The following is a 24431-nucleotide window of genomic DNA, read 5'->3' on the forward strand; positions in this document are numbered from 1 at the left end:
TTTTAAATTTAACAGTAACTGAAACTTCCTTTATGAAAGTTTTCATTGACTGCAAGCATGCATTTTAAAAGTTAGGAGAAAAGCTATTTACCACTTGGATAAGAAGAGGTCCTCTAGGAGAAACATTTTTTTTTTGGTCTAATAAATGGAAAGTCTTAGAAATTATAATATTTAATAGAAACTTTCAGTTATATAAATTGTACTACTTCATGTTAAGGTGGATGCGTGTGTGAGATAGAGTAATATCCTGGATTTTAATTCAATTCAACACCTTTGCAGCTTCAGCCTGCAGTAACAATGAAGAATAATATCCCCCCACATTCCATACATCCACAGCACATTCCATATATCAACAGCACATTCCAGCCCAAAGACTTCAAAGCTCTTCAGAGAAGTTGGTGCCAGTTTGGTGAGGGTTTGAGAAGGAGGAGCACAAGGCACAAGGAATCCCTTCCTGCCTCTCCTTCCACCTGTGCTTGGCCACAGGTGAACTCAACTGAGCCAGGGCGGCTCCCACCATCACAAGCCCCTGTTCTGCAAGGGATGCTCTCTGTCCTGCTTGACGGAAACTGATAAAATTATCTCAGGTTTTCAGAAATTCACCCATTTAGCACAGCCTTTCTCTTCCATGTGGAATGTAAAACGCTGCTCCTATCTAACCGAGCCGAATGGCACCTCCGTGGAGCACTTAAATGTTATTGTGTCCACTCTGTGGATGGCAAATGGAGCTGCAGAGAGCAATATTCAGCTGTGTAATAGCAAGGCTTTTTATTGTAATTGAGTGATAGGAAACAAAACATGGTGCTGAATTTCTGCTGAGCCCTGCCTCACTGTTAAACTGTTGCTTCTGGCAAAAGCTGAATAACAAGGAGGTGAAGAATGAGGGGGAAAGAATAATCTCGTGAATAGTTCCAGCACTTATGCAAACACAAAAAGGAAAATATATTCATTTATAGACAATGCCATCTGTATATAACCTCTCATTATTATTCCTATTTCAAACAGCTATTTTTTGAAGGGCTTTGGCAAGCAAGCTGTCCTTTCTTAGGAGGAACTTTTGGACTTTTGACTTGAAAATCCAAGAAGGCCTTTGCTTATAACCTTCACAGATTAACTTTATCTAAAAACGCTTAGCTGTATTACCTTGACAACATGCCAAAGGAGGAAAGACCTTTGTTTTATCAGAGATGTAATGACGAAAACTGTATTTATAGTTTCTGGTCAGCTGAGAATAGAAAGACAGAGGTACAGTTTATGTAGTTCTTTATGACTGTGGATAAATTCCCAAATAAAGAATGATCGAATCAGAAGTTAAACTACATCCTAGTGAAAGGTATATGTTGGTAATATTTGCCAAATTCATTCCTCTTCATCACCCCCTATACACATTTTCCCCAGCACAAAGAAAAGTTTATGGACTAAGGAACAATGAAGGGAAACTGGGTTTGACAGGATTTTTCAGAGGCTGTCTTTCATTTCCGTAGCAATAAAATAAATCAATCCAAACCCTCAGAGAGAATAAATCTTTGGCAGTTCTAAATGAATTTGGGGTAAGCAGGTATAGGGTGCCATGAGTCTGTGGATAGCTAAGTGGAGGAATTCCCACTGCCAGGGCCTGAAAAAAGAAAAGCAAGGAAAACTCCTTTTTAAACTTGCACTAGACACAGGATGAGGGCCTCTGTGCTTAAACAGAACACAGATAGTGGCATACTGAGAATTTAATAATATTTCAAGAAAATAAACTTTTTGTCTCTCCTTACAAACTAAATAATTCTTAAAGGCAGATTTTTAAGGATGTATACTTTTAAGTCTGCTTATAAACACCCTGACATATATGCACATCTGTACCTGGGAAATGCATGCACAGCTTTGAAAGTTTTTGAAGGTGAAGAAAACAAATCCTGAAAAAAGTTTGTCTTAAAGACCTGATCACCCAAGGCAGAGAAAGAGCAGCTATGAAGAGTCCTTCAGATAATCCACTTTGAAACGAATCCTAATTTAAAGATTCACAGTACCCACGCTATCCTGAAAAAAAAAGGCGTAAAATAAGACACTCCCTGATGCACATGCAGACAAATCTCCTACATCCACACCCTTCCACACCATCCTACTTCTTTCCACCACCTGAAACACACAGCTCACCCAGCACAACCCACTGTCCTGTATGCAACAAACTGTAGCATAACTCAAAAATCTAATAGGAAAAACAAGGTCACTACTACCTAGTCCAGCTACTCATTTTGAAGTCAAATTAAGTGAATTTCCACAGGTACAAAAGGACTCAATATGTGGGTTAAATCTTGTCTTCAGAAGTTATCCTTCTGCTCTGACTTACTGGACTTGCATCATTTACTAGAGACTCTCAAGACACTGGTAACACATAAAGACAAAATAATGATAGTACACCACAGAAACAAAAGATTCAGAACTACCATTTTCTGAAATAGAAGGCTAAGCTACTGTTGATATAATTTGTGCAGATTTGCATCCTGTAAATATAAAGCAGGATAATAAGCATAACGTGGGAAAAGATACCAAGCCAAGGTTTGAAATGTACGGCACATCTCAAGGAAAAAATCCACTACTGGCTTTTGATTTTTGAATGGAACCCTACCAAGCACAAACCTGACAAAACCATCCAAAAGACTCCAATAATTATGAATTCTGCTGGATGAGTTCTTCAGAGGCACGGAGGTTATGGCCGAGAACCAAAGAGAAAACAGTTTCTGACACAACCATTCAAAAGCCATGCATGTAGTTAAGGTATATAAGACAGAAAAAAAAAAATCCATTTCTTACTGTGCTCCTTCAAAAGAAGAAAATAATTATTATACAACTATACGATAATTAAACACAACAAAACATTGAACCTAGCAGAAATTCTGTGCTTTGTACTGCTTGTCAGTTCCTTTACTTTTCATTTTAAAACATAAAAGTTTTACCATGAAATCTTAAGTAGTAGTCAGTTGGCAGGCTTCTTTAATGTAAAACTGCACACTCCTCAGCATTTGCATTGTGGAGATATATTCATCATCAACCCCAACAGTTCATTGCTACTGTAGAAGTTTCTGTTCTGGATACCCATGGAATTGAAGCTACATACACATGTACAGAACCATCAGCTAAAAAATGTGGCAGAATTAGAAGTTGCATCAATTTACACCACACATTCTCTAAGATGGATTTTAAAAATGCTATGATATGCTATAAAAATATGGAAAAAACCCCATTCCTCCAAATCACAGGAGGCAGTAGAGTGCTTTAACCATTTTTTAGCTGACTACACTGTACATGGCATTGTTAATTGCTACAGACCAATGGAATGTTAAAATAATCTAGTGCTTCATTTAGGACTAGTAATGCATGGAATGGAAGCTGTGAAATTAAAATGCTTGTTTCACAGACAGCTGGAGTTAAATCAGTGACTTGACAACATTAAAAAAGAAAACTGGACTGTAGCCATCATGACTTTTAACAAGAAATTAAACAGTTTCATATTCATTCTCTACATAGAAATTATTCTTACCACACAGCATATATAAAATACATTCCTGAGGGCCTTTTAACGGACAGAAAAATAGACCTACCCATATTCAGCTAGTTGCTGTCTAGACAAAAGTGGTACTTTGCATCCTTCAGTGATCCAAGGAACATCTCCGGCATATTCTAAAGCACACCTGTTTGTCATGACAAACTGTCCACTCTGATGGACTGTGAGTCTAAAAGGCAAAATCTTACCTGTGTCATTGCCTGCGATTTGAATAACATACAATCTTATGTCATTATCGGGGTGTGAAGTAGAAGGAGACACCTCCTGAGGTTGCAAGGCCTCTGTGGCCTCCTTCACTTGTGGTGGAGCAGTAGGTCGTGCCACTGCTGTAGCAGTTGACGCTGTGAAATATTCCTTATCGATTTCTGGCTCTAACATCTTTCCCGGCAGATCATCCTCAGCAGTGGCTTTACTGGGAGAAACAGATTCATCAATTATGATGATGTCATGGCTTGTTACCTCCTCTTCTTCCTCAGGAATGATGCGTGGAGACTTTTGAGTGACAAAAGGCTTGGTTGCAGATGTGGGCTGAATTTTATCTACAGCACCAGTGGAAGGTGGTGTGACACTGCTGAGAACCGTTGCCTTATCTGTTGCAGTAGCTGCAAATACAGCTGGCTTGATTTCCTCAGGTTCTGTAGTCATTCCTGAACCTTCTGTAGCGTGGCTTGGAGAAGCTCCCAGAGTCAGGTGAGTAATGCTTTCCACAGTGGAATGCCCTGCTGTCATCGTATGGGAGGGTGGCACAGAATCCCAGCTGACCACATCACCGTCCTCCTCCCTGGTGGGGGCTCCTGGGCTGTCCTGTGTCTTTGCTTCAGTTCCAGCAGTTATGGGCATCACCTCAGTGACCTCCTCATCTCGGTCAGGAGCAGTTTCAGCTTTTGGAGTCACCGTGAGGTGCAGCCAGGTGCTGGTTTCCTCAGGTCCCAGAACTCCTCTGCGGTCTGTGAACACCACTGCAGGCACTGGTACCTCTGTTGCTGGGTATGTCTCATCATAAGCTGAGCCTGTCTCATCCTGCGTCTCCTGAACTGCTGTTTGAGGAGCTTCAGATCCTGGTGACATCCCTGGTTCATGTGCGTGGGCAGATGTCACAGAAAGCGTGGGCTCTGTGGAAGTTCCTGGTTCCAAACCTCGGTCCTGTGTGGAGAGTTCCTCTGGGAACACCTTGCTATCTTTTGCAGTTGTTTCTGTTGCTTCTGTATGAAAGATATCATCAAAAGGAGTCTGATCAGTAATTGGCATATCTCTAGTGACCTCACTCTCTACAGTAACTGGAACTAGGGAAGCATCATACTCCTTCTGTGGAACTGCAGTATCTACCTTTGTTACATCTGTACATATAACAGTTCCCTTTGTCCCTGATGTCTCATCTCCTTCGTGCTCAGTTACCCCCACGGCTGTGGGCACAGCACTTGGCAATACAGTTACACTGGAGGAGCTAAAAGACCCTATGGTTGCACTACTTTCTTCCACTGGTATTTTGGATACTGTGGTCATTTCCAAATCCAAAGAGCTGCTCATGTGGGAGACACTTGTAGTGTCTCTACTCTGACCAAAATCAGCTGATACCACTTCTTCATCCCTTGTGGTCTCCACTGGCTCCATGCTCGTCTCAGTTTCATCTGTGGCTGCTGAAATTGGAGCTCCTGGATGCACTGTGGATTCTGCAATGCGCCCTGGAGATGATGTAAACTCCATTCCAGAGAAGCCATCCTCTGTACCAAACTCAATCTCTCCTTCAGTGTGAGATGACTCTTCTGTCATATACCCCTCCTCTTTATCTGTTGGCAGCCACATGCCAGAGCCTGGAGGGGCCTGTGTGATCTTCTCCCTTGCAGAACATCCCGCAGATTCTGCTGTAACACAAGGAGGAATGACAGCTATGGAGTCAGGGACCCTCACATCTGTCGTCCTCATTTCTGGCTGCTTTGTTTTCTCCTGCTCCTCTAAGACAGCTGATGCTTCTGTCTGCTGAGATGAGGGGATAAGAGACGCGGTGCCTTCTCCGAAGCTTGGTGGGGAATCTGTGCTTCCTGAGATGGCCTCAGATTCTGTTTGATCAGCAGCTGACACAGAAAAGGATACAGGTGTTCCAGATGCCACGGTGGGTTGCACATCCCTCAGGTCCTCTCTGCTCCCTTGAGCTGAGGCCTCGCTGTCAAACACTGTCCCAGAGCTAAATTTAACCCACAGCGTTGACTCTTTCACTGCAGAAAACTGTCCTGTGGTTACTGCATGCTCCTCCAGGAGTGTCTCTGATGCAGCAGGCACTTCTGATCCTGGGGCATGACCAGGAGCCACACCAGAACCCGTGCCAGGCACAGCAGTGTGCATGCTCTCACTGCCCTCCCCCTCTGCAGCAAGGTCAGACTCATCAGTGAGCAAAGCTTTAGGGATTACAACAGTTGTAAGTTTCTTGTCAGATTTTGCCTCCATGGATTTTTTTGTGGGTGCATTTGTAAGGTGGGCACCGTGAGACACACTCTCTTTTGTCAATGAATCTGAAGTCCCTGTCCTGGCAGCCTCTCTCCGAGAAGTCTGTAAGAAGCTATCTGTAGCAGTCCTCACAGGACCCACTTCTATTTGTTCAGTCTGATTATCAGCACCATGCTTTTGTGCATCTCCTGTTTCAGTATCTTCCCAAAAACCAGTGGGACTCTTAGCTACAGCTGTGCTATCCTGAAAAATTACAGAGGTCAAGAAAGCGTCCTCAATGCTTTCAGACCTACCTTGTTCCTCGGGCAACTCTGCTTCAGAGTAAGTGTGATCCAGTTCCACAGCTGGGGACGTGGCCTCTGTTAGCCTGGCTGAGACATCGTATTCAGTCCTTCCCAGTGTGTCATAAGTGAATATTTCGCCATCGGTGACAGTCTGAGGTAGAAGGGTGGTTAATGGAATGTTCTCCATGAGCACCTCCATCTCCCTTTTCTCCTCAGCCACATCAGTAGTCATTTCCGTGTCTTCCTCAGACTCTGGGGTTGTCTCCTCCAAAGTAACTGTTTGGGTGGCAGGCACTTCAGTAATCAGAGTCTCAGAGATGGGAGGTTCGAGAGGAACTCCAGCAGGTGACGATTTCACGCTGTCAGCTCTCAGGGATGTCACAGGCTCAACAGTCGTAGGCTCTGTTGTGACTTTTTTAGCTTAGAAAAGAAAAAAAAAAAGCACAGTCAGTACAGTAATTATTTAAATTCATAATTTGAATGCCACGCTGAAAAATAAGTGTAAAGTTCAAAGGCTTTAGGTGGTTGTTTACAGCTTTGAATGACATGCAATAACACACTATAAAGCTGCAGAATGCCTAACTTAAAACCAGATTAAGTGAGAAAAGCAGCAATATTCTTCATATTTGTCATTTATGTAATTACCCCTAGAAGTTCTTGTGTTATATGAGTGGCCATCAGCCAGCCAAGTACTGATCTGGGGATGTAAAGGTTTATTTCAAGGTGTCACAAATGAGTAGAGCTGCAAACCTGTGGGTTTTCTTCAAAGCTTGATGCAGCATCCAACTCAGATGTATAAAGGGAGTGAAATGCTGCTTTAGTTTATTTTCAGCACATAATTACAAACTGCAAAAAGGAACCCTCACTGCAGTGAGAGCGTGCTTAAGCAGCAGGATCAAGCATGCCACCAGATAATACTGCTGCTGCCCTGCCTTTAAATTATGCTGGGAGAAATTTATTGTGGGGAAAGGTGAGAATGGTGAACCATAAGATCATAAACTTAATAATACTAAAATGATGTTGATCTTTGGAAAACACTTCAAAGTTGCACATCTGAAACTCCTCCACACACAGAAATGCCTTCATGGGAGTGTTGAACATGCAAAGGCAAAGTGTTGAACCCTCTGGATGATGGGAAAGGTAAGGGAGCTGCTATCCTAGATAAACAGCAGGCACAAAGAAAGGTCCTTCCAGTGAACCAAACTGTGATGTTCTAAAGAATCTGGTGGCCTTGCTCCTTTTACCCCACATTTCCATGCCATCTGAGGCGGAAATGTGTGCCAACACTGGAAGGTTTGTCAGCAGATTTTAAATTCCTGAAAAAGGTGACTGCTCAAAAAACAGGTTTTCCTCCGGAAAAGCCTAGGTTGGAAACATCTTCCCTTCTGCCAGTTCTTCCAGGTCAGTAATCTTCAAAAGGGCCATGGGAGCAGATGGGTGGAAGATGTGAATGTCTTAAACCAGTACTGTTAACTGCCAAGTGACTGAGAGTCAAAAGCCTTATAAGGATGCAAATAAAGAGCAAAGTATAGTTTTTAAATCACATTAAGCATATTGGGAATGCATTAAACAGTCACTGCTTACCAGACAGACACGACTACATCTAGAACTTTTAGCAAAATAAAATCTTGCTTAGCTTGTGATAGAGCAACCAAGTCTCTTCTCCTCACATCAATCAAAACACATTATTTTACATTTTATACTCAAGCATAAGCACTATGCTTGCACAAATCAGACCTTTTCACACACCCATAACTGGTGAGGTGCCCCTTTGATAGCTGCAGATACGAATTCCGCATATGCAAGTCAGGGTCACACAAATATTTGCTCAGAGTCACACACTCAGATTTGAAAGTGCCACCTTTGCAAGAGACGCATTTGATTCGCCCTGAAGCAGGAAGGCTGTTCAGAGGATGGTAGAAGAACAGGTAGAATTACAGAGTAGGAAAATGAGGTAAAAGGGTTCATATTTCAGCTTTCCTGAATGAGAAGTGAAAGTGAAAAGGAAATGCTGAGGGCAAGAAAATATGACGTCACTGTGTTTAGAAGTGGTGGTGTTCTTTGCCAGCAGAAAAAAAGGAACAGATTTTTTTCTCTACCACATGTTAAAACTTCATGGTTTTACAAAGAGGACTTAGCTCTAAATTATATATTTATATATTATAAAATTTATATACTTATTTATTTATTTTAAGTTAAAACATTCAGTTGAGCAAGAAGGGGTAAAGTTCTTGAAACTCCATTAAGCAAAGCACAGCCTGAACACGAGAGATTTTTGTGTTTGGGGCTCCACAGCCCAGAGTGGGTGATTGTTTCTTGTTTTCAATCTGTGAGACAGTGCCCACACAATCAAGAATCAATGGATTCTTGCCATTTTTTTCCTTCCCTCTCTACTTGCATGGGGCTAGTTTAAACCACACAAGTTTTGCTTCACAGCTTGGGAAATGAAGGGTGCACACAAGCGGTGTGTGCTGCTGAGTGGTGGCTGTTAAATCTCTACCAAAGAATTCACCAGTTTTCCTCAACAGCTGTTTTTTTAATTTTTTTTTTTTTTTTAATGGCAAAATGGAAAGGAGGCAGCAAAGTATCAAACTCTCCCCTCTAATCACAGGATCAGTTTCCTTAATGTGGATCGAACTGGCTTTGCAGCCAACATGAACACTCACTCAGGCTCCAGATGCCACACTTTGGGTGACCATCAGGACCACCCTCTGAACAAATATGAAAATGTAATACCCTCTAACAGAGCTAGAAAAAAATGAGGGCAATGTGGATAAATTTTTTTAAATCTGTGGAAAAAAAAGGTAACTTTATTTCATTGCTGCTGGGAAATTGTGTACACTCACTCACAACCGCTTACTCAGCTTCCAAATTTCCAAGAAATTCTTGGAAGTCCCAAGACTTCACATATTTATGCCTGGGATGCAGATACTTATTGTTCATGACTTATCATCTGCTAATGATTTGACAGAATAGGTACACATTTATTATGCCAACCTGCACAAACACCAAGCATATTTGGTTTGCTTATATTAATAACTGAATCAATAAATATTCCCTTTATAGAGTGTTATAAGTAAAGCCCATATTTTTTAAGAGTTTATCAATAAACAGCCAGATTTTCTCCCATGGAAACTGTGTGCAGTTCAGCTCTGGTTAAAATCAACTAGAGGGCCTCTAAAGTCACTTAGTCAAAAAAATTATAGATAAGTTTTTTCACTCAGATCATTCAGGACTGCAAACTTATTTGAGTGGATAAAAAAGAACCTGACAGCGCTTCCTCAATGAGAAATCTACCCATGCCATATTTTTTTTTCCTATGTGAAAAGAAAAAAATAAACAAAGGGAAGGTTGCTTTTTTAATAGACAACACCAGTTTGAGCTGTCCTCCACTCCACCCAGATGTTTTGCATTACTGTACTCCTTGCATCATGCATGCAATGTGCTATCTCCTTTGTCCTCCTTCTGCTTCAAGACATGAGGCAGATTTTCCTAATAAAATTCATGAACATATTAGCAGCAAGAAAGCAAATTATCTCACCAACAGCTGCTCGGTTTTTTTTTCCTTAATCAATTCCTCCTACATTGAAAAACATGCATGAAGTTGATTTTGAAAGGACTTTGCAGAGATACTATACTTTTTCACTATTTATTTCTTTTATGCTTTTACTGTACAGCATTTTCTTCCTCTTCTTTTCCACCATGGTTTAAACAAGGATTCAAAATAATGGAGCAATATTTAAACTTACTAATTTTTCAAAGAAATCAAACTGCACAACTTGAGACATGGTTTAACTTTGCAGCTACCAGATAAGGAATTTAGTTTGTGCTACTTAACTAATAATAATTTTGGGGTGTATTAGTGTACTTTATGGAGGAGAAATGTTTCTTTTTAAAATTATATGTATTATAATTTATACTGATACTTTTTCAACATTACCAGATCTACCCATGTACCTGACTTGAAGCACCTGAGCAGTTTTTCTGCACTCAGAAATATTGTTTATCTGTTTACCTTTAGGTATGTACCTAAGATCCTGGAAGAACATACACCCTATAGACAGAGATTGTTTTGAGTCATTGCTAACACCAGAACAACAAAAAATTGGTTTAAGTTGGAACAAAAGCTGGAAAAAGTGAATTCTTTCTGTGAATTACAGCCAAAATAAATTATTACAAAATATAAGTAATGTTGAGGCACTCAAAATTAATTTTTGAAATCTTCGAGCCCAATTTGAGCACAATGCCTATGCAGAGAGCTGTTTTGCTTAATTTTTACATATTTTTATACGTTAAGTTTCTTCTTGGTGTCTGTTCCTTCCCTGCTACCAACCCTGGCAGAGAGGACACTCCTGAATGTTCCCTTGAGTCCAAAAGTTTTGCCAGCTGGAGTTTAAATTACTGGCAGAACCTTCCAAGCTGAACAAGTCGAAGATTAAGAACAGATTAAAAAAAAGTTAAAAAAAAATCAGTGCTCCGATTGAAAAACCTGTGATTATGGCACTGATCCAGTACCTGCTCATTCACGCCTTTCCAGAAGCAGTGGTGCCCAGGGGATGTGGGATTTTGTTCATAAATAATGAGACTTTTGGTAGCAGAATTCAAAATCTGATGGTGCAGCTGTAAGAATTTCCCTGTAACTCCAGGTGTAGACTCCCACTTACCTACACTCTGTTTCAACGTCGAAATCAAAAGCCAGATATAGGGAGAAAAATATGAAAATCTAAATGTAGCATCTGCTCCTGCTTACAAAGCATGTGCCATATCAGAGAAAACCAATGGAATTCTTCAAAAAACCAGAAATTTGAAAGCTATCAGTCTGTCTTATTTGCAAGAAAAACTTAAAATGAAAAGCTTTGCATCCTCTTCACACCACTGCCCAAGGTCTTTTGTTCCAGCTAACAGCAGAGGCAGCAGCTCTTTTAGCTCAGTGAACACAAACACTCTTAAGTAAAACCACTCGTTATTTCATAACTTCTGAAGTCAGATGGTTGAAGGGGGAAAGATACGTTATGTTATCTCCTGGTTTCCCCACATGCCAGTTTAGTTCGGTGAACAAATTATAACCTGCCAATCTATCCACAAAAGAACAATAGGAAAAAAGCATTTCTCTTTCCACATTATTATGAAACTGCCAAAGAGACAAAAAAAAATAAAAAAAAAAAACCAGCAAGCCTCTTTAGTCAGCTCTTCCTAACTAAATGTGTAACCCAGCACCAAATTAAAGCAATAATCTTTGCTTTGTGACCACAAAAAACAACTGAAGAACAAAAAGGGCCAAGATTGTCACTTGGGTAAGAACTGACAGCAGAATTCTTGCTGCTTTGCTCCTCCCACTTGATGTGAAAGGAGGGAAATCACCCCAGTGTGTGGCATGGGAGATACCCAGGCCCCACAGCAGTAACGGAGCAAAGGTGACAAAGAACAAAATCAATTCGTCTTTTCTGCATTTCAACACTTGGAGGAGTGGATCTTCCACTCCTTCACACTGTTGCTCCTGATCCTCTCCTTGTTACCTGACCCAGCCAGCGACCTGAGGCAATGAAAGGAAATGCCTCCAGCTGTATCTTCTTCTCTTTCCTCTCTCCCTCTGGCCACAGTGTTTGCACTTAGGGGTTGTTCTTAAAGCACCCAGTTTCAAATCTCTCAGGTAAATGCAAGTTCACTTGCTCTGGCAAAAGAAGCATCTCCTCCCCACGCTTCACCTCCTGGTGCTGCAAACAGCTGCTCCACGTACATCAGTCAGGTTGATAAATCAGGTTCTTTCTGCTCCTACTTTACGCAGCACTTAAAAGTTTGAGCTGCACCCAGCCACCACGTCCTTCCCCTCCTTCTCAGGGTGAGATACTGCTGAGATGTACAGCACAGGCTGATTTGGACTGAATTGAGATCCTCTTGCAGTTTTCAGCGTGGTCTGACTGAGCTCTCAAAACCCTGAGGCAGAGTGGGGTGAGGAAGCTGCAGGGAGCTGTTGGTGTGTGCAGCCTCTGCGGTGTGTGCTTGTCACCATGAGCCCAGCAGAGAGAGGCAGGGATTTATTACAGCCACACCTGGTCCAAGAAATTACTGGGGATCTCTGCAGCTGTGCAGGTCTTGATAAACTGCATACCCGAGAGAAGCACAGAAATCTACCTTCCTAGGAAAATACAGCTGTTGTCTGGGGGTAATCTCTTTGCACAGCTTCACCTCCACAGAGAGGCAGCCTGAGCAGAGCCAGCAGCCCTGCGCATCCTGTGGTCAGTGCCTGACCTTGGGATCCTCTCCTGCCCAAAGGCATTTGCCCATTCTGGTACTGGACTGTGAAATGGTGGAGCACACTGTCTTTATTGTGCCCAGCACTGTACTGTGCTTCTTCTGAGATAAATTTATTTTGGGGGGGTTTTTTCCCCTTCAGATTGGCAATCCTGCTCCTCGGGCGTCGCCACGCCCTATGTCTTCATTATTCTGTGTCCATTCCCAAACTGATCAGAAATCCACAGATCTCCCAATAGCACAGCCCCTGACATCAGGCTGGAAATAATTCCCTCATCCAGGAAATAGCTGGGACATGCAGCTACTGACGGTTGCTGTGGAGAAGGACAGAGCTGCCCAGCTATTCAAGGTTTTCCAAGCTAAGTCACATGCAGCAGAAGGGGAAGACAACGTTTCTCCTGCCAGCTTTTGAGCTGTGCCTAAAAGTCTTTATCCTTCCTGCTGCTGGACAAGAGGAGCACTGTGGATGTTTCCTGAGGCTGAGCCTGCAATCATGGTGGCTCATGCTGTAGGATGCCTCAAAACTCTGGGAAGGTCATAATTTCCTCTATTTCTTCTATGAAATCGTGCTCTGATTTTGAGCTTTAGATGGATGAAGCATCAAAGCAAGAGGCCCTCAGTCCCAAACAGTGGCGGACTTGGATCCGCTCTTCATGGGGCTGTATTGAAGCAATCAAAGCAGTGTGGACTCCACTCCCGAAGAGCACACATGGCAACACCATCCCAGGACTGGAATTTTCCAATTTCCAGCTAAAATTAAATCACAATGCCAAACCAAAGTGGTATAACCAAGGAGAAGCAATAAAGGTGCACGAAACAAAGTCAAAATGAGAGAGGAAAATGGGGAAGAGAACGGACAAATCCAGAGTGAAACGGTCAACACGTGTTTTGAGTCAAGTAAAAAATGTTTTGCTGAAAGATTCGCCAAAATCAATACAGGTCTACAAAAGAATTCAGCTTTAATAAATCAGTGTTTCTCAGCAAAAAGGGGATTTATGTTTCAAAAATTGAACCACCTCTGTGTACGAAGCTCATCAAGTTCAGCTTTGTCACAGGCATGTAAGTTAAAAACATGCATTCATTTTGATTAGTGCATTTCTGGAGTGCAGTTTGTTCTACAGATGCTGGGGGATGAAAAGGCCCATCCAAAGCCAGCTGAAGTCTGTGACAAGATTTCTACAAAATCCAGTGAATTACGCCTGGAGAAACTGGGAGGCTGAAGTACGGGATTAAATAAATCCCCTCCACCTCCCCGCAAGAACCAATTATTAAATATGTATCTATTAAAAAGGATATTTTAATGATAAAATCCTTTAATCTCTTGTAAATTAGCATAAGTGCCCAGCAACAGCTGTTCAATTTTTTTTTTTCAAATTTAAACATGTTAATATAAGTCCTATATGTTAACAATGCTAACACTTGAAAAACTTTCCCTCTGATGACAGCCTCCAAGGAGCTGCAAGTACTTAATCATGTGTCTAATCTGAAGCCTCTTCAGGTCCCAGCAGATACATGATTAGGTATCTCTCAGAGACAAAAAAAAAAAGAAGAAAAAAAAAGAAATAAAAGGTCTGGCAAAAGCCTTGGAGGGATGAAATGAAACACGCAGATAATGTTTCAGAAACTTAGACCCATGTGGTTTCTGAAGAGTGAAAAGCACTTGTGATCAAAGGGGAGAAAGTTTCAGAGGTTTTTTACAAGACTTTTTGATTTTAAATCATGTATTATTAGTCTGGGCCTCTCTTATTTTCATAAAGTCAAAACACTTCATACAATGTAATTTTGTAACCAGAACACTGCTGAAGTTAAAATCCTGAACTTAACTGTACTTTAAAAGTTGCCCAGGTTGGCTGCTGTACTGAAACTAGTGAATATCAATTTTAAATTGAATTTACTCCCTGAGTTTTTCATGTATTTCAATAAATACGATTTCTCTTTAAAAGCAAACAAAATGCTCAAAAATATGGATTGAGGTTTCTTTAAACCACAAATTAAAATTAATATTTTGGGATTTTCCACCAGAGAGACTAATAATCACGAAATAGGAGTGAGGAGCCTGAGCAGGGATGAAGAAGGAGATATCCCCGTTCCTAAAGGTACAACTTGTCTTTGTGATGACTGAAACAGCTGCCTGGTTTGGCACAGACCTGCTGTGGTGTGCACAGACCTGCACAGACCTCCTGTGCATGCCCAGGTGAGTGTGAGACACACAGTGAGGGCTTGGGGTTACACCCAGAGCCCATGTCTTGGGCAGGACACTTTTGTCGTGGTAATTGCTGTGTGAAAGCTTCATGTCAACCCCAAAGCAGTCAGAGCTGGGGGACAGTGGATTTTGTGACAGGCTGCAACTTTGAAACAGAGATAATGGGAAGTTTCAGAAGAAACTTCCAGACAAAAGGTGATTTGAAACAAAGGGCTTAAATTCAAGCCTTCTGCTCTCATGCAGTGTCATTTTTTTTATCCTCTCCCTTTTCCTGCCCCAAAGAAGGGACTGGCTCCAAGGCCCCAGTGGGAGAGAGTGACTCACTCTAAAGCCACTGCACCAGGCAGCTGCTTGAGATGTGGAGAACCAAGATGCTGGGCCGGGAGTCTCATTAGTCACCACTTGGATAAATCTTTTAGCAAAAGCAGTGAGGAGTCACAGCTGGCTCCTGTGAGATCCCAAGCACCTTCTGAGAGGCAGAAAGAGCTATCAGTAACTTCTGAAATGTGCAGCAGACAGGCACCCTGAAGGAGGGTACAGCATGACACCCCTGCATTTCACTACAAAAAAGCAGATGTATCTGTCAAAACCTGAGTCCTCTAGCTAGCAGTGTTTAATTAATTCTGATATTCTGTTGTTTGTAATTGAAAGTGCTAGAGAGCTGCTCAGTCTCTACCATATTGTTTTGGTTCTGTTTAGTCTTATTTTCTCTTGTAAAAGGTTTGATAGTCCTGGACTGTCTATTCCTGGGTTGCAAAGTGATGAAATATTTATTCTTTATATACCAAGGGCAGGACTTTGCAGGAAAACCCTTTATATAAAAGGCAACAATCCAATACCTATCGAAGTCACTTTTAGAACAAATGGTATGTTACCACAAATTGTGCTAACTAAAACTTCTGGAAAGAACATTGTAAAGGCACATCTTGCTTGAAAGCGGCAAAATTCACAAAAACAAACAGCAGGTTGGAATTTGTCCTAACTAAAGACTAGCTTACAGGCAAAATGTTCAGTTCTTACCCCAGTCTTTTAGAGGGACTTATGAAATACACCCTCATTAAAGCCTTTTTTATCCACAACACTTTAAACAGGTCATAAACAATTTGGAGTAGGAACAGAAGGAGTGATATGACAAAACGCTGCTCTGCAGATTAGAGCACAGGCTCCTGAACTTAAGTCATTTTCCTGTAAGCAGTTCCATTAGGACTATTTCCACATGCAAAGTTTTGGAACATCATACCCACAAACTATAAAGGAAAATTAAAACAACAAACCAACAGTGTCTGAGAGCAGCCAAACCATAATGTTGCAGCAGATGTCCGGATTTGTTCTCAAAGAGTAAGATTTGCTCATAAAAGGGTCTTCAGTGCCTGAGCTTGAAAGATCTGCAGCTGCAGTAGGTTCACCATCCACAAAAATAGGGACAGTACAAACTGCACATTTCAAGCAGTTCTGAGCTACAGACACTGGACTGAGTTCAAAAAAACCTAAATATTCATAGTTAATGACCAAGTTCTGAACTCTTTTAACTCAACACAACATTAATGTCAGTTGTGCTATTTGCAACAAGGAACTTCCTTGGACAGAGAGGCCTGCAGGGAAATTGTTGAGCTGTCCAGCCCTGCTGTGCTCCCAAGAAGGCTGCAACTCTCAGGGAAGCAGGATATTCATCTGGGCAGGATATTCATCTGGTGAACCTTTTGGGACAACAGGAACCTGTGCAAGGAGAGATTGCACCATAATAACAGAGCCAGGCAGCTGGCACTGAAGATAGATGAGGTTACAGGGGAATGCTTGACCCCAAAGAAAGCTGACAGGTGTGGAGGACATCTGGTTTAGATTGGTGAAGTCTACCATGTGAATGTGGCAAGTGCTTGAAGTGCCTGCGAAAACGCCAGGAGGGAAACAAGCAGCAGTAAGAAAGGCAATGTAGACTACCCAGTGGCCCATGAAACACTGAGTAAGAAAGAGAAAGAATATGATGGGACAATGTGCGTGGGATCCAGAGATAGCTCCCAAATTACTGGAATATAAGAGACCTGAAAGTGGCCAGCCTTGTACACAGCCTGTAAACAGCTTCTCCTTCTGCCGTCACTGGAGACAGAACATCCATCATTCACCTTTAGGACATTTCTTCTGTTCTTATCACAGAACCACAGAATCTGTGATTTTGGAAGGGACCTCTGAAGACCATCTAGTCCAGCCCCCTGCCAAGGCAGAGTCACCTGGAGAAGGTGACATGTCCAGGTGAGCTTTGAATGTCTGCCTTGTGTCCACTGACATGATGCAAAGATACCAAGGTGCGCTCAGGCGCCAAAATACAGAGCACCCACAGGCTCACGGTGACTGTGGGTGTGTAAAAACACTGCTGAGGCTGAAATCTTACCTTGGAACTCTGCCTGTCTTCATCTGCCAATGTTATTTTAAGACATTCGGTTTAGCTTTTAAAAACCCGCGCGCTGCAAGAACCGAAACAAGACGCGCGTCAAAGAAACCGTGTCTCGCGGCAAGCATGCTGGAAATCACACCCAAGAAAAAAAAATAAATGCTTACGTTCGTAGCAGTAGGCATCAAACTTGCTATCGGGGTAAGGGAAGCCTGTCTGGTTCTCATAGCGATACAGGGTTCTCACCCCAAGCAGACCCCCGCCGCACTGGGGCCGCGCCACGGAGGCCGGGTACCGGACGCTGCCGTCCGCCAGCCACCCATAGTCACACTGGTCAAAGCCGTTCCTCCAGGCCACGTAGAGGTTCCCCACGGAAGCCAGGACACCGCCTCGCTCCTCACACAGCTCCCTAGCTTCCTCGAAGGTGAACTTCTCGGGGGCTGTGACGTGGACCACTTCATCTGGAGGAGGAAACAAAGAAAAATGACAAAGGCTGAGTAGCACGTTCCACCATAAATCAATCCAGATCAGTTCTGACCCCCCCAGAGTCCTGCAAGGTTGGGGCTTTTTCCCAAAACATGAGTATTTATTTTCCTTAAAAAGAAATATAATCAGATAGCTGTAAACCAAATGTTCCAGGCTTGATTTGAAAGTTAAATTGTCACAAAGCATAAGCATTTATAAGCGAACCTTATGCCATGAAGTACACTGTGGTTGGACACTGAGTCCCTTCCTTGGTCTCTAGCAGAGATAACAGCAGCCTGGAGGCTCCCCTATGACCCCTGTTAGAGTAGATTTTGCAGCTCAGTGGAACCAATTAAATCCAGTCCATCAGAATTTACTTTTTCCATAAAGCAAATCTTCTACTTCTGCAAGTCTCCTACCTGGCCCTTTTAGGCATCACTAGAATCTCACTTTGAACACCCAAACAGTAGGAAATATTCTTCACTGGCTGCTCTAGAGCAGCTTCTAATGTCAGACTTCCATCAGTCTTCATCTTGCCCCATGTGGAAACAAAGGTGAGGAAATGCACAAGACATGTTGCATGCACAAAGCCCTCTTTGTGTGGAGAAGCTGAATTAGTCTAGAATGTTGATAGTATAGTTCAGCTTCCAAGGAATAACAGTTTGTAAGTAATAGCCATCCAGCTGGAAACTAAAACAAAGCAAATAGCACATCTAATATTTTGCTTCTAAGGTAAATCACCATTTTGCAGTTGTCTTGGTTGCCTTATTCACCCAAACACTCAAGAAAATCAAGCCTCTCATGTTCATGTCCTGGGAATGAAGCAGTAAACTGACCCTTTTCCAGTTTTTGCCTAGACTTCTGGTGAAACCAACCAGACCTAAAACAAGCATGCAGCACAAATTCAAAATATTTGTTGCAAGACAGGGACTCCCTCTCTCAGCCACAGCAGGCCAGAACACAACAGCCACTGTTGCAGGAAAGCGCTGCTTTTCCACGCTGGCCATGCAATCTGTCTCACCCCTGCACAGGTCTGAAGGGAACACAGACTCCGAGCAGTTTCATTCACATCAATATTACGCTTGTTTGGGGACTGAAAGGCACGCAAGTGTGAAAGGGGGCAAGGTGCCAGCTTTCTTTTTCCTCCTAGGTAGAGGCTCTGATTTGTTATTACAGCTGTAGCACCAATCCCATAGCGTGACTTTCTTTACACACGTTCTGTGGAGCTCCCAGCTTGGAGGCAGAGGGACAGAGGGTGTCTATTGGAGAGGGACAGATAAGGGAAGCAAAGAGCTGTTCACTCTCAGAATGCTTCATTCAGCTCTTCAGACCACACAGAAAACGAGCAATTTTTGTTACATCCTTCTGCATCTGCCTGGCAGCTCTGGTGTCATGTCCAGCACAAAGTGATGGATGAAAGTTACCCCACGGTCCTGTCCCAAAAAGCGACACCATCAAACAGGTGAAGCAGCAAAGAAAGGCCTCTCCAGAGCAGCCCTCTCTGCTCTGAGGACTGTTCACTGACCCTGTCACAGCAGCCATGATGTATATGAAAATTAGTAGCTAAAATGCAATTTAATTGCAATTATATACCAGATATCAGTCCAGCTAGATGATGAAGTGAAGTGAAGAAGAACAAGGCATTGTCAGGATTTCTGGGAACAAAAATGGATCAAAAACTAACCCCACACCATTCCCTCTGAGAGAAACTTACAGAATACACAAGAAAATGGGTAAACGGTGCAAGATTACTAGAAAAGCAATCTTTCCATCAAGTGATTTGGATCACTGGCTCCAAATGGAGCTTGTACAAAACATCATTAAAGTTAGTGCTGTTTATTCCTCTGAGCAGTCATCTGCACTCAGTTAAGGCAGAGAAACTTAGTGAGGGGTTATGTCTTGGTGTAAGATTTCAAAATGCAGGGTTCTTCTTTAAGAGAGGTCACTTTGCAGAGAACTGACTTATCCAAGCTATACTTTCTAGGCAGAAGTCTGCCTCAAATTTGCCTTGGAGTATGCCTGTATCTGCAATAGTGATAATCCTGCATACTTAAAAGATGGGTGTCATAGCTTTCTCTGTATTGAATACGTTCTGCTGACCCCACATGGGCTTATTTTGTTTGTCTCTTAAATTCAGCTATGGTCATACAGACACCATCTTTGTCAGGGGTTGTTTTACCAAAAAAAAGGAGAAAAAAAAAAAATTAAACTCTCCACATATTTAAGGAAGAACATCTTAACCAAAACAATCCAACAGGTGAAATCCAAAGAATTTGCCACCTAATTGGTGTATTCAATACCTTGTCACAATAACCTCACAAGGAAGGCAAAAAGGTAGCAGAGAAATCAGCAAAACTCCGTCATATACCAAGAAAATGCATATTTATTTCAGGAATGCTAGGGATAAGATAAAGGACAAAGATGTTAAAACATGTCATCTTGTGATTGCTCTAGTTAGAGAGCATTTTTCTATGATTCCACAATTCTTATTTTTAAAAAATCGAGTAATGGGCAAAAGTCAGATGTCAAATAGCAGTAATTTACTCTAGGAGCTACGACTCCTCAATTTGTCTATCCAGTTTGAAAATATATTAAAATTTTGTGTGATTAAATGTGCACTTAATGTGCATAATAATTGTTGGGATGAAATGTGAAAAACAAAGAAAGAGTTTAATAAAGGCCTTGCTTGATACATAAATCCAGAAACACTTTAAAAAGTTAAAAAGTTTGTTCTGCAATCTTCGAATAACACCTTACAAAAAAAAAAAAAAAAAAGAAAGAAAGGTTTTTTCCTGGGGTTTCTTGAGACATTCACTTCCAGCATGTGACTGAAACATCCTGACTCCTTCAAAGTATCAAAGAGAAAAGGACTTGAGCCTTGCACAGAATTTTCCTCTAAAAACCCAGAAAATTCTGCAGTTAATGAAATGTATTCAATCCATGCAGTCTCTACAATTTACTCCTGTTTTTGAAAGCACAGCGGTTTCCATATTTAACAGGAGGACTGATCCCACCACGCTCTTACAGTGTTTTTATTATGATGACTGGAAGCACCTCAATTTACCAGCCAAAACACTGAAAACAAGGAAATTAAGAGGGAAAACTCATCTGCTCGACAAACACATGACATAGCCACCAACACCAGGCAGGGCAAATTCAATTCTGCGTGTGTTGAACAGCCACGTGCAATGTTTTTATAGCTGGAGCACACCCTGAGCAACTCAGCAATATTGTGCAGGCAAAGCCCAGGGCTTAGGCCAGCAGATGAAGAAAAACTGGTCCTGCTGTACCAGGGGGGTGGGGTGCAGAACGTGACAGTGTTTAGGCTGCAGACAATAATGTAATGTGTGTTATTGCTGGCTCCTGTTCCAAACCAAGCTTCAGGCTGATGGAGCAGCCTCAGCGGTCACAGCACTCCAAGAATCCCCAGGATATTCCTCTTACACGTGTTTGTTTTGCTTGGTCAAAAGAGACACCTGATGAAAGTCATGCTTTTTTCCATCTCTTTCCAAAATATCTGGGCAGATGAAGAAGTCAGGTTTTTCTCTTGAAGACAAAAGCTGATTCGCCTACAATCCCTGAGGAAAAGGTTTAAGATTTACAAGACTTATCAGCTGATTTTATAGGAAGTTTAATTGCTTTGGTTCTCTTCTGAGGAGATGTCTCAGTGAGCTGGGCATGTTGGTAGATGTGAATGTCATTAATCACACATCTGAAAAGCAAGGTGGGAAGAAGGGCAGGCTAGAACCAAAGCCAGGGGCCAGCACACCACCTGTGTTGTCTGGGGCAGACATAAAGGATCTGGATCCAAGCCCCCCAGCACAAACAGAACTAGCAACTTCTTTTTCTGCAGATGAAAACACAGAGGAAAGTTAAGGGGTTGGTGGACTGCTGCTTCCTAGAGGAGATCTTTGAGCCTGACTATGTGGCACTCTCATCCCAGAGCAGAGCATCATCCCACAACCTCACACGCCACTGAGCCAGGCAGAGTAAACGTCCCCTGTGCCTGGCAGGTGAAGGGATCACGTGCAAGTCTGTGACAGAAGTTTTACAGCGGTCTCAATGATTCTCCCAAACTCCAGAGAAGCTTAGGAGGGTATCTCCTTCTGAGTGCTTTTTGCACATCTGCTTTTAACCAACTGCTGTGGATGGTACTGGCCAAGTACCTGTGCCATGTCCTTCTTGTTACCCAGTTCATGTGAGGGAATGACAAATACTCAGGTTTGTGATATTTTCAGTCTTTTCCCCCATTTTGCTCTCTAAGACAATCCAGAGCCTTCATGAGGATATGGTTTAATGGTGAACATGGGGGTGGTGCTGGGTTGATGGTTGGACTTGATGACCTCAAAAGTCTTGCCCAGCCTTAATGATCTATGATTCTGTGATTATTACTGTCCCATCTGGAATTTGGTGAGTTTTACCTTGTGGTTGGGTGCTCAGATTGTACAACCTTCACTGTCATCTAAAGCCAGACATCAGAAAATGCAGAGGGATATTAAATACACAACAAGCTAATCATTCCCCACAGGAGGAAATGCTTAACTCTCACAAGCTTTAAATAAAAACAAGAGAAAAAAGTTCCAGTGCCTTTTTGTTTTAGCTCCTCGGTGGTGTTTTTGTTTAAGGAGAAGAAAAACTATCTCCCACTAAGGATTTGGCACTTCCTTTTTTTTTTTTTTTTTTTTTTTTTGAGCATAATGTGCCTGTGCTGAACTCCAGACCTGTTTGTTTGTTTGTTTCTGAGAGATGGAACCCACCACGTTCATCAAGCAGAGATGTCCTTTGGGAGTGTTAGAGCTCCTGGGTTCTGTGACTACAGCTGCAGATAAGGATTCTCTGGGTCAGATATGAAAATTGGCTAAAAGTGACAAAATGCCATCTTTTCTGATGTTATACAGAGCATTCTAAGGGCATTTTCTCACCTGCACCTGTAACCTGTAGTGACTGCTCCACATAAAAGGTTAGCCACAGCCACGTGGTTGGCAAGTCAAAGGCATGAGACACTGCCTCCACGACTTTCTTTTCCTCAGAAATGTGGAATCTGTTCAAAACTTCATTCCTAGGACACAGTCAAGTGTGCAAGTAAGAAGGAATGCCATCATCACTTTGAGGACTAAAGCCTTGTGTCTTCAGGACCAAGAACTTCCATGTCCCCCTCCTCTCTTTCTGTGCTGTTCAGGGCTGTTCTCTGACATACCAGGGTAATAAAGAGGTGTCTTTAACAAAGTCACTAATTACCAAAACCACTCTGCAGGGCTGGGAAACCACAAGCATCTAAGCAGCTTGGTTCAACTTTAAAGCAGGAGGCTGCACAAGATGAAGAAGTCATTTTCTCTTGCACGTCAGAACAAGTCAGTCGATTCCTTTTGATGCACAGCAGAAATTATTTAACTAAACTCTCCTGGATGTCTTGAGTCTGTTCTGTGCAAACCCATTGGCTGAACAGGAATCCTCTCAAGAGCTTAACCCTGCGTGATGTCACCAAATCCAAGGCTGGATCAGTGTCCAATATAATGGAAAGGCTCGTAATTCTACCACAGGCCCTGAACTAGACAAAAAAGCTGCTTTTCTCTGTGTCCCCATTTTGAAACCTATTCTAGTTGTTGCTCCAGAATCAGAACAGACTCCAGAGAAGATCTGTAGCTGCCCAAAACACAGAAGCAACTTCTCACCTGAGGCCACATTTTAGACTCTGACTCCTTTAATTACGACCATCATTCCCACAGAAATTTCCATGACAATAGCAAAACCGCATGAGAGTAGGTGGAAAGTATTCAAAGGACATCTGGTTTTGGTTTTTATCCTTCTTGCCTGCGCTCACTGTGGGGGGGGAGATGGCAGGCTGTATAATCTTCCCCACAGACCCCCCAAAAATAACTCTGTTAGCGTGAGTGCCCCATCAGCACATGGCAGAGGCTTGTCAGGCATACGTGGGTTCTGAGGGGGTCTGGCCAGGAGACAATCCTGATGGGGTGGTTTGTGCTTTGGCTCAGCACAGGCCCTCACTCCACCAGTGGGCTCACCAGTGGGCTTTGGTGAGCATTTTATCTCCATCTCTAGCACCACAGCGCTGTCAAACTAACCACACGCTCCTTATCTGAAGAATTCAAGCTCTCTCTCCCCCGCCACCCACCTCCATCCAAGGGATTATTCCACAGGAGACACCCCTTCAGCTGGTGGTGTTAAGAGATCCTCACCCGAACCTTTGCAGCACAATCTCTTTAAATTAAACTCTTTAATAGTAAATCATCTCCTGCAGTTAAAAGTATCCTAAATGTTTCTGTTAGTGCTTGGTACACTGAAATATGAGATGAAATATGAGGAATGTAAAACAGTTTGTAATAAGAGACCATGCCCAGTACCTTTCAAATGATACTTTGACTCCAGGCTCTCGTTTTTTTCTCTAGGAGCTCAGAAATTTTCAATCCTTCCCATAGTTATTCTTCTGTCTGTCGCAGCAAAACTCATACTATTTAAATTAGAATTGTGCCGTCTTTAATCTCTCTGGCTTTCCTCAGAACAAGGAAATGGTAAGAGTTAGCCTAGACAACTGGTTTCAATTTAGGCTAATAGTTTGTGATTTAAGGAGAAATCCATGCCTCTGGCTAACTTCCTGATTCCATACGGCCAAAAAGGAGTAAAATTGAGATGGAGCTGCTCCTACAAATCCTCAGTGCAAATACCCAAATTAGTACTGCAAATTCAGTGCACATTTATTTTAAAATGTATTGCAAAGAATTCCCACCACCATTTATGGCCTTCTGGGGTAACACACCAATAGCAGCCAACAGACCAATAACTGTTCAATGACTTCCATGGTGACATCCTCGCTATAGCCCAAATTTTGAT

At 42.3% G+C, this 24431-nt stretch overlaps 1 protein-coding gene across 3 annotated transcripts in view; it reads right to left on the reverse strand.

Annotated features, from left to right (window-relative positions):
- The window catches only part of VCAN (versican), a 98818-nt gene that overhangs the window by 47683 nt on the left and 26704 nt on the right, over nt 1–24431 (reverse strand). Inside the window, exons 6-8 of one of the 3 annotated variants that reach the window (XM_039566763.1) lie at nt 17285–17578; nt 6286–6696; nt 3739–4752 (exon numbers count right to left, since the gene is read on the reverse strand). In XM_039566763.1, coding sequence (XP_039422697.1) covers nt 3739–4752; nt 6286–6696; nt 17285–17578 — 1719 coding nt within the window. Of the gene's footprint in view, nt 1–3738; nt 6697–17284; nt 17579–24431 lie in introns of all 3 variants that reach the window. The other 2 variants (XM_039566762.1, XM_039566764.1) reach the window with 2 other exon arrangements.

This window comes from Corvus cornix, chromosome Z, assembly GCF_000738735.6.
Source record: "Corvus cornix cornix isolate S_Up_H32 chromosome Z, ASM73873v5, whole genome shotgun sequence".
Taxonomy (NCBI): domain Eukaryota; kingdom Metazoa; phylum Chordata; class Aves; order Passeriformes; family Corvidae; genus Corvus; species Corvus cornix.